Consider the following 14,681-nt stretch of genomic DNA (forward strand, 5'->3'; position numbering starts at 1 on the left):
ATTTATCGTACGGTTTTCATATGCATTACCAGGGCTCCATAAACCACATTAGTTTTGACCGGCCACACTGTTTTGCTGCGGCCAGACATCGTGAAAAAATTGCGGCGCGCCATTTCTGTGCTTGCGTTTTTATTGCTGATGCAAAATTTCAAGAACCGTGCACACGACCACAACAGTATAAATAATTTTCAAGTGATATAAGTGTTATTATTGATAAACGGATAACTCACCCGGCCACGCCCACGGCGCAGTACGCAACTAGCGTGTCGTTCGTTGCACGCTTTGGTGAAATTCTCTTTTGTTGCGAAATTTGCGACGCCAAAGGAATTTGTTGAACACCGTTTTTTCGATTAGTTTATGTTTTGTTCGTGTACAGCAATAACAACAAATCAAAGGCACAACAATGTTTGGTGGTACTAAGCCAACATTCGGCACAGGAGCCGCCACCTCAGGATTCGGCACATTCAGCAACACGCCAGCCGCAACTCCATTTGGCCAGGCGGCCTTTGGAAAGCCCGCGACGCCAGCATTCGGTGGTACGCCCGCCTTTGGGGCCCAACCGGCACAGCCCTCGATGTTTGGCAGCACGGCGACGCCGGCACAGCCAACTGGTGGTCTTTTTGGCAGCGCCACAACAACCAATGCCTTTGGTGGCACAACAACGGCGCCCAGCACATTTGGAGGTTAGAAACGAACAACTCTGTTTACAGTGAAAACTCGCTTGGCCAAACAGTCAACATAAAGGCAACTTTATTTTGAAAACTGACTGGCATAGAAAAAAATGTCCGGCTAAGGGAGTTGATCATTTTGTTTTATTTTAAAAATTTCAATCTGATAATTATTTCTTTAAAAAAATATGCAAACGAAATCCGCGAATTACTCTTAAATTTCTTAAATATAAAATTTATACGTTCCAGTTGCTATTCATATAATTAAATAACTCTAAATGACTATAATAAGATCGAAACAAAAATGTAAATTTTAAATATTTAAAAAAAACTAAATTTAATAGAGTTGCAAAATTCATTCATTTTAATTTAAAAATTATTTTTAAATTAAACTTTTGCACAAAAAATTAGATTTGCTTATTAATCTAAAAGAAATTACTGAATGAATATGAATATTTGTTTAAATTTTCCTTGCACATAACTAAATAAACTCTCTTTGCAGCATTTTCACAACCGCAGCAGACTTCGAACATTTTTGGAGCCACGCAGACGACAGCAAACACTTCGCTCTTTGGCCAAACGGCGCCCAGCGCCTTTGGAGCCGCCAAGCCAACGACGCTGGGCATGAGCAGCTTTGCCCAATCGACAGCAGCACAACCGACAACTTCGCTCTTTGGCCAACAGGCGACGGCAACCAGCAACACGGGATTCGGGGGCTTTGGTCAAGCGGCGCCCACAACAACAAACGTATTTGGCAGCGGAGCTGCATCAGCTTTTGGTCAACCACAGAATGTGACAGTTGGCGCCGGAGTTGGAGGCGTTAACGCAGGCACTTCGTTGGCCAAGTATCAGCCCACGATTGGCACAGATACGTTAATGAAAGGCGGACAACCGAACAACGTGAATACGAAGCAACACTGCATCACGGCCATGAAGGAATACGAGTTGAAATCCCTCGAGGAATTGCGCGTCGAGGATTACTTGAGCTCACGCAAAGGACCACAAGCGGGCAGTGCTCCAGGTGCCTTTGGCTTCGGCAGTCCGGCGACAGCAGCTCAGCCAGCAGCTGGCGGACTCTTTGGCTCGACGGCCCAGCAACAGCCGAGCACGAGTCTCTTTGGCCAGGCGGCCACCGAGAACAAGAGTCTGTTTGGCACCTCGGCCTTTGGACAGCCGGCAGCTACTGGAGCCTTTGGTGCCCCAGCGCAGCAGAATAACTTCATGCAGAAACCATTTGGGGCAGCCACAACCACAGCGTTTGGTGCCACGACAACGGATGCCTCGAATCCATTCGGTGCCAAACCCGTTGGCTTTGGCCAGCCAGCTGGCAGCATGTTCGGTCAGGCGGCAGCCACCAGCGCAGCTCCCGCTTTTGGACAAACGAACACGGGATTTGGTGGCTTTGGATCGACTGCTGGAGCGCCTGCTCAACAGACTTCGCTGTTTGGCAACACAAATGCCGCCGATCCCAATAAACCCGCCTTTGGTTTGGGCGCCGCTGTCTCCGCAGCTCCCACGGCTTTTGGTGGCTTCGGTGCCACGGCCACCAGTCAAGCGGGTGGCGGCATCTTTGGTGCCAAGCCGGCAACCAGCTTTGCGGCGCCTGCTTTCGGTGCCAGCTCCTCAACGAACACGGGATTCGGCAGCTTTACGCTGAGCAACACAAATGCCGGCGCCACAGGCGGCGGACTCTTCAACTCCAATCTGAACAAGCCCGCCACCTCGGCCTTTGGCGGCTTTGGCACAAGCACAGCGGCGCCTCTGAACTTCAATGCAGGCAATTCGCTGTTCAACAATACCGCCAAACCAGGCGGCAGTTTGTTTGGTGGCGGCACAACGCTGGGACAAGTGGGTGGCACTGCTCCTGGAACGGGTGGCGGACTCTTTGGCAACACAACCACAGGCGGCACCTTTGGCAGCACGCTCGGCGGCGGATTTGGCACGCTTGGAGGCGGCAACAATGCGTTGTCCGGCATGGTGGGAGGATTGGGAGCGGCACCAACACAGCTGGGCTCGGTTGTGGTGCCCATACACCAGCAGATCTTGTCCAAGGTGACCTCACCGTACGGCGACACGCCCATCTTTAAGGATCTGAAGCGCAGCGATGATGTGGATGCCATGCGAGCAACGAATCCAGCGGCACAGCAGGCAGTGCTGGACATGAACAGCAATCAGTTCAAGGTGGGCGGCAGCAAGGAGAGTCCCATGGGCATGCGTGTCAAGGCGCTGGGAAGCAGCGCCAAGAATCACAAGTCCATGTTCGATGGCTTGGAGGAATTCGATGCTAGCGTCGAGGGCTTCAATCTGAAGCCAAATGCCAAACGTTTGGTCATCAAACCGAAGGCTAAGACAACGGCAGGCTTAACTGGCACACCAACGGGTGATTCGAGTGGTACTCCGAGTCGCCTGGACAGCGGCAGCAATAATCCTGGCCAGCTGCTGGTTGCCGGCGCACGCTCGCAACGTGAATCCTTTAATGGCGCCATCGCCAGCGAACCGGGTCTTGGTGGCAGCGCCAATTCCTCGCCAGCTATTGGCGCTCCAGTCGTCGGTGCAGCCACTGGGAGTATGGACAGCAGTCGACGCGAGTCGTGGCTGCATCCCAACAATCTGGCCAAGGTGCGTCAGCATAATATGATGCAGTCTCAGCTGGTGGATCAGGCACCGTTGAACAGCACACTCAATGAGCTGGTGCCGCGCAAGCCACTGGAAACGTTCAAGTCGTCGCCTAATACTGCTCGTTTGTCCGTTTCCACCATACCAGAGAATCCCTTTGAGGATCAGAGCACCGCCAGCGTTGTGGCACGTCGCGATACCTTCACCACGGAGCCGGGCAATGATAGCACGCTCTCCATGCGCACTCAGGAGGAGGATCGTCGTCAGACCTCGGACACTGAGCCGCCAGTTGCGGATGAGGACGCTGAGCCGCATCCCACGGGCATTGTCCTAACACGTGTTGGTTACTACGTGATTCCAGCTCTGGATGATCTCAAGTCGTATCTGGCCGAGGATGGCTCCTGTGTGGTGCCCAATTTCACCGTAGGGCGCGAGGGTTACGGCAATGTTTACTTTGGCAAAGAGCTGGACGTAGCAGGCTTGAATCTAGACGAGATTGGTAAGCAGTAAATGTTATTCCATTAATGTTCTCTACTCTCAACTTTCTTTTATGCTTTTAGTGCACTTCCGCAACAAGGAGATCATCATTTATCCGGACGATGACAACAAGCCGCCCATTGGCCAGGGCTTGAATCGTGAGGCGCAGGTCACCTTGGATCAGGTGTGGCCGGTGGACAAGACCAAGCACGAGGCCATCAAGGATCCGCAGCGTCTGCTTGAAGTTGATTTCGAGGCCAAGTTGCGTCGCGTCTGCGAGAAGAACTCAACGCGCTTCATCGAGTATCGCCCAGAGACTGGCAGCTGGGTCTTCCGCGTCAAACACTTCTCCAAGTATGGCTTGAACGATAGCGATGAAGAAGACTTGGAAGTGACTGAAGTGCCCACCGATCCCAAGAAAGCCAAAATGCTGCGACCACCGCAGAAAAGTGCCGAGGAAATGGCACGCAGCATGGAAGCCAAGGCTTTGGCTTTGGGCGTCGCCAGCGGCTTTCGGCCTATGGACACCTCCTCCGAGTTTCTGCTAATGGACAAGACACGTAAGTTGGTGCACGATAAATAACTAGAAAACTAAATAATCTTCCTTGATCACTCTTTTCTACAGAGTTCTTTCAAATGGGTTCCGGCACCGATTTCTCCATGTTTGATGCACCGCGTCCACAGCAAAATGTGACAAGTCCCACAGCTGCTTTGGCACAGGAAGTGGTGGGCAACAAACCGCACAAGCTGCAGCTCATGAAGTCATCGCTCTTCGTGGAGGATGAAGGCAGCGACGACGAGATGGGTGAGTAGTCAAAGCAATGGCTGCTCTTTGACCGAACTTTTTATTATTATTGTTATTGAAATGGAAAATACCTTTTTATGGTCAATATTGTTGTGTGTTATGTGGTTTATTATAAATGTTTTCAACCTTCACTATTGTATTGCTTGCTTAAATAAAATGGGTGTTCTTGTAAACAGTAAACTGCAGTTAGAAAAAGTGGAAATAATAATTAAATATTTTAACGAGTTGTTACGGGTTTGTGTCTTTGATAGGCAAAGGTTAAATTGCATGCTATGGTTTGTATCCTAATTGAAATATTTTGAGCTGAGCATTAATCGTAGTTAAATTAGTCAAAGCAAATCATAAAAGTATATATTTATCATATGTCCGTTGAAATAGAAAAACTGTTCTATATATAATGAATTATTATTATTGATTACTTATAACATGGAAACGACTTTTATGTGGTTCATTATAAATGTTTTTAACATCTAATATTGTATTGCTTGTTTAACTAAAATTGTACATTCGTATAAACAGTAAATTTTAGTTAGAAATAATATGAAAGTGTTTTCGCGAGCTGTTACGGGTTTGTGTCCTCGATAAGCACTGGTTAGATTGCATGCTATGATTTGTACTCCAATAATCGCAGCTTTAACATTGTGAGCTATACTTTGATCAGTCGGGACAAATCATAATAAGAATATATAGATATCAAATGAGAATGTGCTAAATTCTTGTGTTCTTTATGTATTGAATTCAATTGCCTTGCACAGATTGCGGACTGAACTTCAAGCAGCCATCTTTGGCGCGTCCCTCGAACTTGTTCAGCCAGGACGCACAGTTGTGGAAGGATTCGGGTGCATCAGTAACGTCCGGTGAATACGGACGCCAGTCGCCCAACTTGGGTGGCTCTTCTTCGGCCTCAGTGACCAGCATCATTCGCGAATTGCAATCCGAGGAGGTAAGCTATGAAGCACTCCAATTTGTAGCCAAATCTAATTCAATTCTTTTTTAAGGCCGCATCGATAGCAGCCGAGAGTGTTTTGCCAGCTGAAAAGCAAGTTTTGGGTGGCCTGAAACCCTTTAATTTCATCATCAAACCTCGTGTGGCGCCCATCAAAGTGTTTGCCTCTGCAGTGCCGCTGAAGCGTTCCATCGCCTTGGGTCACTTTGATCATTGGATTGCCGATTTGGGCTTCTACAAGGGACGCGGCTTTAAACTGAATTTTGGTCCTCAGAATATGATAATGGTGCCCAACACATTCAACAATCTGCGCAGCATACGCGAAGGTAAGTTAACGAACTTCCCGGAAAGAGAATGAATTAACTTTTTTCGTTTTCAGCTGGCGACAAAGCTAATCCAGCTGCGTTGATCTTGGAGCCACGTGCTGCCAATGATTATTCGCCTCAACTGCTGCAGTTGATGCAGTTCAACACTGTGAACATGTACGAAGGATTCGTGGAGAGCATTGTGCCGCATCTCGAAGTCCAGCTGCATGGATGCAATGTGCAGCAAGTGGAGGGCAGCGAATGTCCTTTGCTGCAATCGGATGGCGGTACTCAACTGATTGCCAAGCATCTCAGCGAGGCCATCAAACTGAGCAGCAGCAGCTCTGTGGCAGCTTATGCGGTGTCCGTTTGGTCGCTGCTCTTTGCGCTGTGGGGAGAACACGAGGAGCTGAATGGTCAGGACAGCAGCTCGCACTATGCTGTGATGTGTCGTCGCAATCTGCTCTCTGAGTGGCTGGAGAACACGCTGATCAGCAAGGATCTGCTCTCGAAGAAGGTCAGCAGCAACAGTTATCTATCACACATGCTTGATCTGCTCAGCTGTCATCGCGTTACCGAAGCCTGTGAATTGGCCTTCAACTATGACGATGCGAATCTTGCGCTGATCTTGTCACAACTCAGCTCGGGGCCTGTGGTGCGCATGCTGTTGGAGGAGCAGCTCTTCGCATGGCAGCAGAGCAAGTCCGATAAGTACATAACGTTGGAGAGACTCAAGATGTTCATGCTGGCCGCTGGCGTGCCGATGATGCAGTCCTCCCAAGGTGCCATCAATCTGCTGGAAGACATCAACTGGCTGACCGTCCTTGCCCTGCAACTCTGGTACTTTACCCAACCCACTTCGTCCATTACCGATGCCCTGCTCGAGTACGATAAAGCCTTCCAGGCGGAAGAATGCTACGCAGAGCCACCTCATCCCAGCTACAAGGAGACAACGCAACAACCGACGACTAGAACGCAACCCGTCTACGATTTGCGTTATCATTTGCTGCAGCTGTATTCGCAACGCGTCCATTCGCTGGAACAAACACTGAATCCCATTACACACACCACAGATCCCATGGACTTTCGTCTCAGGTAAATTTCTTTTTTTATCTCTTTTTTTGAATATAGTACTATGTCAGTATATTTATCCGCTATATTTTAAAATTAATACTATATCAGTATACCAAATATATAGCTTTTGGTGTATTATTAGTATTTTGTGGTATATTGAAGTGGTATATTTTAAAATTAATACTATATCGATATACCTAATATAGCCATTGGTATATTTTTAGTATCTTTGTGTTATATACTTATTCGGTATATTTTAAAATGAATACTATATATATATATATACCTAATATAGCCATTGGTATAATTTTAGTATTTTTGTGTTATATTCATATGGTATATTTTAAAATTAATACTGTATTAATATACCTAATATAGTCTTTTGTATATTTGTGGTAAACTCATTTGTTATATCCTAAAATCAATACTATATCAATATACCAAATACACTCTTGGGTATATTTTTAGTATTTCTGTGGTATATTCATTTGGTATATTAATACCTCACTATTTTTCTTTTATTCAAAATGGGTATCTCGAATAAACTCGAATGTATCTTTCATACTTGTTTGAATATGTATTAACTAAAATCTTCTCTTTCAGCTGGCTATTGCTGCAAACGCTGGAAGCTCTTGGCTACCGCCATTGCAGTCCTTTGAGCACGGCGCAGTTGAATGTGGACTTTGCCAGCCAGCTGGAGAACGAGGGCTTGTGGCAATGGGCCATCTTTGTGCAGCTGCACATCAAGGAGCGCAATCAACGTGAACGTGCTGTGCAGTCTACGCTTCAGCGTCATGTCACAGTCTCCTCAGATGTCGCTCTCAACGAAGAGGAGCAATTCATTATCGAACAATTGGGTGTTCCGGAGAGTTGGGTGGATTATGCGAAGGCTCTCAAGGCGGGAGCCATGCAACTGCATCATTTGCAAGCGAAATATCTGCTCAAGGCCAAGCACTGGGTGCTGGCTCATGAAATCATCTTCCAGCACATTGCCCCCGATGCAATAATCAACAGTGAGTTTGCTAGTTAAAAAGAATTCTTTGTGTATGTAGTAACATGATCTTTCTTTGCAGACAAATTGGAGTATTTGTACAATCTGCTTAGCCAGTTTGAGCAGGACGACAGGCATGAAGTGAAGGTGCCAAACTGGACAAATCAAGGACAGATCTTCCTCGACTTTATCCACATTAGCGCCAAGTTTAAACAGATCCACAATGTGAGCAGCATCGAAGATATTCACGCTCGCTGGGAGAACTTGAAGCCCCAGCTCAGCGAGATCTGTTCCCGCATCAGCCTCTTGCCTTGCCCCACCTCCAAGCATCGTTTGTGCCAGAGCGAGATATCGAAGAGCCTCAGTTGCCTGGTGCATGGCATCTGCATTGTTTGTCCCGAACTGGAGCCGTGTGCCGTATTGAAAATGGCATTGGAACGTCTGCCAATGCCGCAGGAGTACTCCACCAAAGAGCTGAACAGTCTGCTCGATGAGCTGATGAACAAGATTGAGGGTCAGTCGCCGTTCACGGAGGGGGCAGACTCTGCTAACCGCCGATCGATGATAGAAATTTAAAAAAACACGAATTGTTAAATATGTAAGACAACATTGAAGACCGGGAGATAATTAATTCACAATGTGTAGCTTAGGCAGAATTTAATTTAGATTTATTCATGTATGTGTAACTGTTAGGACTTCTCCCACAAAACGCGAAACAAAACAATATTGTATAATTAAGACCCACAACAACTGTAAAATAAGGAAAAGCTTTGTTACAAAGACAACAACATGCAAATATTTTGAGATGATTTATTGTTAATTTGTTTACTCTCTATATGCTCAACACAACTTTATAAATATGTATATGTATATCTTATTCTTGAACAAAAAAAAAATAAAATTGCAATTTGTTTAAATATCGAAAGCTCGAATTTGAATTTGAAATGCTGCAAGCGTATATTGGTTTAGACTCTAAACTCTTAAACTCTAAACTTTAGAGTCTAAACCAGGGTGCTCAAATTCGTCTTATGGCAGTGCGTTTACTTACACAGACACAAGAAAACGTGTACATATGTAGCGGCGCTTTTGTGTTGAGGCGCAGCTGTGCACTGAGAGAAATGACGATTGTATTTTGTGTTTACATCCAGAACTACGAAGCATATTACGCATTTTAATAAATCAAAAGCCAACGCAGACAGAAGAATAATTTCCAGTGCATGTGTTCGCGGAAAAAACAAAACAAAATACATTGCGGTCAACCATGATACAATAATACAAGGTAGTCTCGTCGGAAAAAAGCTGGTACCCTGTCTATGTTAGCAATAAGTGCGAGTGAAAGAGGCACAGCGTGGTAGTGTGAACGAGACGGCAATGAAATGCGCGTTAACCCTTAGACGACTATATTAATATTTACATATTTTGCAGCTGATATTAATGTCTCCTTGACATATTTTTTAAATGTAAATTGTTTATAAACAATATTAATAATATATATGAGAATTCTCTAATTCTCTAAATATTTAAATTCTATCCGTGTCTACGGCATACATTGCAAAATGTCATTTTGCACAAGGGTTAATTGCGCTAAAAATTCGTCCGCAGACAACCTCTTGCGTCGAAATACGAATGCGCACTGACGAAAGCTTTTGCCGACGGGACTACCTTGTATTATTGTATCATGCGGTCAACGAAGCGTGACGACGGAAAGAGATGTAAAGGAGAAACAAGCAAAATTGTTTTGTTTCGCATGCAAATCGAAGCCCATATGCACGGTGCTTATGGGCGCACTACCCATAAGCACAGAGCATCTACATTGGCTTTTGATTCATTTCGTGGTGGACCATCGAAGTGTTATGTTAAATTTTTGGCGCATCAAAATGAGTGATGAATTAGAGAGCACTTTTTTAGCATAAACTTTAAATGCGAAGTACAATGCGTAATATGCTTCGTAGTTTTGGAGGTAAACACCAAATACAATCGTAATAGGCATTTTCAAACCGCCCATAAGAGAGATGTATTTGAAGGTCTAGTTGCGGACTATAAAACCTTCTAAAACAATTTTATATATTTGATGCAACGGAAATTCTAAAATTTATACAATTTAATCAAAAAGAATTAAATGAGCAAGAAATACAAATTAAATTTAATTCAAAAATATATGAGAAAGCGGCAATTAAAGCGTCATATGTAGCCAGCTTAGCTATTGCCAAGCAGTGCAAACCGTTTTCCGATGGCCCCTTTATTAAAATGGTATGCCAAGACATGTTGAACTGCTTTGGTCCTGTCGGAATTCAGTCAGCTGAATTAATTGATAAAGTTTCCTTGTCAAGATGTACTGTGACCCGTAGGCTTGAAAAGCTTAAAATCTATTTGGATACAATTTTAGAAGATAAATTAAAAATTGTTCTTACTTTTCCATAGCCCTTGATGAGTCATGCGATAATTGTGACATAAGTCAATTAATGTTAGCAACACGGATGGTTGATTTTGACTTCAATATCACCGAAGAAATTTTCGCACTTATTCCACTTCTTGAAAATACTAGGGAATTGATATATTTAATGCGGTATGTGAACGGTTGGAGTTGAAAAGAAGTAAAGAAGCTATCCGCCGTATGCACAGATGGTGCTCCTGCTATGCTAGGAAAAAAATGGTTTCATTGGACAATTGTACAATAATAATATACGGGTGCCGTCGTTTCATTGTGCAATTCATCAAGAGTCCTTGTGCTCGAAATGGACGGGTAACACGAACACAATGACAATTGTCATAAAATCGTAAACAAAATACGAGGTGAGCATAACTCGTTAACCCATCGCAAACTAAAATTGTTTCTCGAGGAGTGTGAAAATTCATACAAGGACCTAACTATGTTCACGGAGGTGAGGTGGCTCAGTCGCGGAAAGTGCCTTGAGCGATTTTTTCAACTTAGAAAGGAGGTCGTTGAATTCATAGAACAGAAGATGCCAACGTTTGAATATTTAAGTGAAATTAGGACTCAAAATTTCAACATAAATCTGGGATTCTTGACAGATATAACAACACACCTTAATAATCTGAACATATCTCTACAAGGCCAAAACAACAATATTTTTGATTTAATGAGTTTCATAGAAGGATTTATACAAAAATGTATATATTTTTATTTGATTTGCAACTTGATAAGCTTTTTCATTTTCCTTCTTTAAAAAATGTTTTCGATGATTTTAAAATTTATACATATGATTTCACTGAATTTAAGCTGCAAATTAATTCTTTTGAAACAAAATTTTGAAAAAGGTTTACTGATTTTGATAGCGTTAAGAAAATTATTGACATTTTTTCAACCCAATGACATGTAAAATAATTGATCAAAGTCCTGAGTTTCAATTGGAATTGTGCGATCTTCAAAGTGACTTTGAATTAAAGTCATGCAATTTGAAAGGACTCGATTTCTGGAAATCCGAGATGCAAAAAATACAAGATTCTTCGGAATAAAATTCTAATGATGTATTCGATGTTTGGAAGCACTTATATTTGTGAAAGCGCTTTTTCAACCTTAAAATTAATAAAAATAATTATAGAAGTCGACTAAATAATAATAATCTGGAAGCTCAATTGAAATTATCAACCACTAAAATTAATATAAATATTGAATCTTTTTAAACCAATTGTAGAAAAAAAAAACCAAAAATAAATATTCAAAACTCTTTTTTTTTCTCTCAGTCTAAACTTTAGACCACACGCGAATCGAAACGTGTTTCGATTGGTTATAGCACATGTGCATCAAAAGCGCAATCCCTAAATAAATTGAATTTCAAAACAAAATCTAAACATGTTTTTTTTATTATTTTTTTTTTATTTTTAAATTGGATTGTGTGGTAGTTGTGTTTAATATTTGTGTATAAGGAAACATTTAACTCCGTTCTTTTCTGAATCATGCACCGCCTTTTCAATTTTTTCTTCGCTTCTTCCAGTCACCGCGACTACAAATATGTTTTTTGGCTGCTGCTGCTGATCAGTTTTGTCCTCCAGCGTTTGGCTAATGCGCGATTGAAGAATTAGTTCCTTTAGGAATATTGGCATTGGCTCCGGTGCATCCGGTGGCGATAGCGGCTCTGCCTCTCCCTGACGCGATGACTCATTATTCTCTGCTATGCAAAATTAATAATAATAATAATTAATAATAGAATAATAATCGCGGTACACTTGCGCAGCTTGCAAAATTTTTTATTTTATTACACAACTTTTAGCAAAACTCACCTGCCATGTTGATGCTTTGAAACCAATGCTAAAAGGTTAAATTAGAGCGCAGCGCTGTCGACATTGAAATAGATAACTATTACAAATGCGGCAAAGAAAATGAAAACAATGTTTTAGAGTTTTGGAGAAACGCTAATAACCTTAAGTGTCTTCAAAAACTGGCAAAGCAAATTTTACATATACCAATCAGCTCAGCTACGAGCGAAAGAGTGTTCTCAACGTCTGGCATGGTTCTGTGCGAGCGCAGAACAAGATTGCTCAGCAGCAATTTGATAAACTGGTATTTTTATACAAAAATATGAATTAATTTTAATGTTTTTTATGTTAACTTTCGCCATGCGCATTTACCTTTAATGTAATAAAAAGTGAATAAAGTACCATTACTTTTAATAAGAAATTTAGCGCGTCTTTTTATTTATCCGGGCTCCAACAAAGGTTATTGTTAATAAAAGCTCACTGACTCAAAATAATCATTACATTGTAATGTAATATGATACAAAATTGAAATAAATATGAAAAAAAAATTTCGTGTTGTTCGTGCGTGTTTCGTGCGTGTTCGTGTTGGACCAAAATCGACCGTGCGTGTTCGTGTTACACAAAAAAAAATTTTTCGTGTTCGTGTTGTGTCGTGTTGAAAATTTTAGACACGCGCCCATCTCTAATGCTTTCTCAAACTACGGTATATGCGCTGACTGGAAGCGAAGAAAACATTTAAAATATATATGAGTTAAATGTTTCTTTGTACACAAATATTAAAACAGAAATATTATTACAGAATTCTGTAATATGTTAGAAATACTCACAAATAAAACGACAGTCCTATTTGAAGAGCAGAATGAGACTGACTATTTCGTCAGTGACAATTTATTACAAAAGGCATGTACATATGTATATGTGTGTATGTCAGAATCTATGTATGAGTGTATTATCGTCAGAGTTGCATAGAGTAGGCTTGGAGTTGCATAGAGTAGGCTTGGATCCAATTGTGTTTCGTGTCATGCCAAGACGGAGACTGCAAGAATTTTCTGTAGATCGTTAGATGAATCGTCTTGTAGAATGATTCTTGCGTTGAGTCTGGTGTACGCGCCCTCTTAGCGCAACGCGAAACTTCCCTAACGCCTACTTTTCTCGAATATGTGCAAGAATTTTCTGCAGATCGTTAGATGACTCGTCTTGTAGAATGCTTCTTGCATTGAGTCTGGTGTACGCGCCCTCTTAGCGCAACGCGTAATTTCCTAACGCCTACTTTTCTCGAACATGTGCAATTTTGTGTATCATTTGTCATTTGTTTTGTGAGTGTTGTACAAGAAAGTTGATTTTTTCCTGCGCGTCTTTTATAAAACAATAAGAGGTAAGTTGTTAATATTATTAAACTACTATTCTAATCTGATTTAAATTAAAAATATATTTGTATTTGTATTTATATTTACAGTGATAAAAATAGAAACTACAAGGCATTGTTCAGGGCGAAGAATATTGAAAACGGCGAAATAAATTAATTTTTTCTTTTAGCTATTATATTATTTAGTTATAAGTAAAACTGTTTAGATAATATTATATATAAATTTAAGTACTCATTGTATTAGTTTTAATAAATTTAATTTCAAGTATAATAAACATTTTATTTACTGCATATATTTTTGAGCGTATTTTTATTTTGCATATTCCGAACTACGCACTAGAATCTAAGCACAGATTTTCGGCAAGAGCTGCACTGCATATTTTCTACAAGAAACGTCGAGTACCAATTCTGCCAGCGCAGCCGCTGCCCTTTGGCAAGAATTTATACTCGACGAGTCTTGTAGATAATCAGTTCCGCATATACGGCAAAACGAAGTGAGAAAGTCTTTTCGCATCTTGTGTCTACACATGACGGACTGGAAGAAAACTTGTATATTGTCTACGAATAAAACACAATCGGGGAGTTACCGGATCGGCATAAATGAATAATAATTATTCCATGTGGCCGGAGAGAGGGGCATGTTAACTCCTCCCCCCCTCAGTCCGAAGAGAAGGCCATACAGTTAACCATAGGGGGGAAATGGCCGGATCGGAGAAGGATGGCTCGGTGACGTGTTGTTGGTGTATGCCATGAACTCCGACGATATTTTGAATTTTACAATTTTTGTGTTGTGTTCTTAATGTATTGTTTGTCGGTGTTATGGTTTCTAGGATGTTTACTCAGACTTCTAGAAAAGTTTAGTTCAAGCTGTCCGTACGAGTACGCTTTCTCGATCGTTTCTAATGGCTGACCTAAGTGGGTCCTTTAATTCAACTAGGAATGTATTTAGGCAGAATCTGTCATATTGGTCACGTTTGGACGCGAGGGAGTGTCCACTAGGGTCTGCTTCTCTGGCCAGTGACATCAATTCACTTCTTATTCTCGTGGCTGTGAAATATAATCTTCCCATACTGAGTCCATCCGGAAGATTATGTAGCTCTCTAACAAGCATTTCTTCTGTCTTTTTGCTGGAGTATAGTCGCTTGAGGTTTGATTTGATGTCATCCCAACTGAGGAGTACATCGCAGACACTCAGTGCTTCGTCTGCTCTGCCTT

The 14,681-nt window shown here is 42.2% G+C and overlaps 1 protein-coding gene across 2 annotated transcripts; it reads left to right on the plus strand.

Moving 5' to 3' along the window:
- The first annotated feature begins 79 nt into the window (after positions 1-79).
- LOC133836194 (nuclear pore complex protein Nup98-Nup96) lies at positions 80-8,606 on the plus strand. Of its 2 annotated transcripts, none has more exons than XM_062266543.1 (9): positions 80-683; positions 1,171-3,783; positions 3,845-4,321; positions 4,387-4,566; positions 5,322-5,509; positions 5,565-5,838; positions 5,892-6,912; positions 7,495-7,904; positions 7,965-8,606. In XM_062266543.1, the coding sequence occupies exons 1-9, from the start codon at positions 404-406 to the stop codon at positions 8,456-8,458; spliced, it is 5,937 nt and encodes a 1,978-aa protein (XP_062122527.1). In that variant the 5' UTR covers positions 80-403; the 3' UTR covers positions 8,459-8,606. The 2 variants fall into 2 exon arrangements, with proteins under 2 accessions (XP_062122527.1, XP_062122528.1); XM_062266544.1 differs by lacking the exon at positions 80-683 and adding an exon at positions 804-974.
- Positions 8,607-14,681: the final 6,075 nt, after the last annotated feature.

Source organism: Drosophila sulfurigaster, chromosome 2R, assembly GCF_023558435.1.
Source record: "Drosophila sulfurigaster albostrigata strain 15112-1811.04 chromosome 2R, ASM2355843v2, whole genome shotgun sequence".
Taxonomy (NCBI): Eukaryota; Metazoa; Arthropoda; class Insecta; order Diptera; family Drosophilidae; genus Drosophila; species Drosophila sulfurigaster.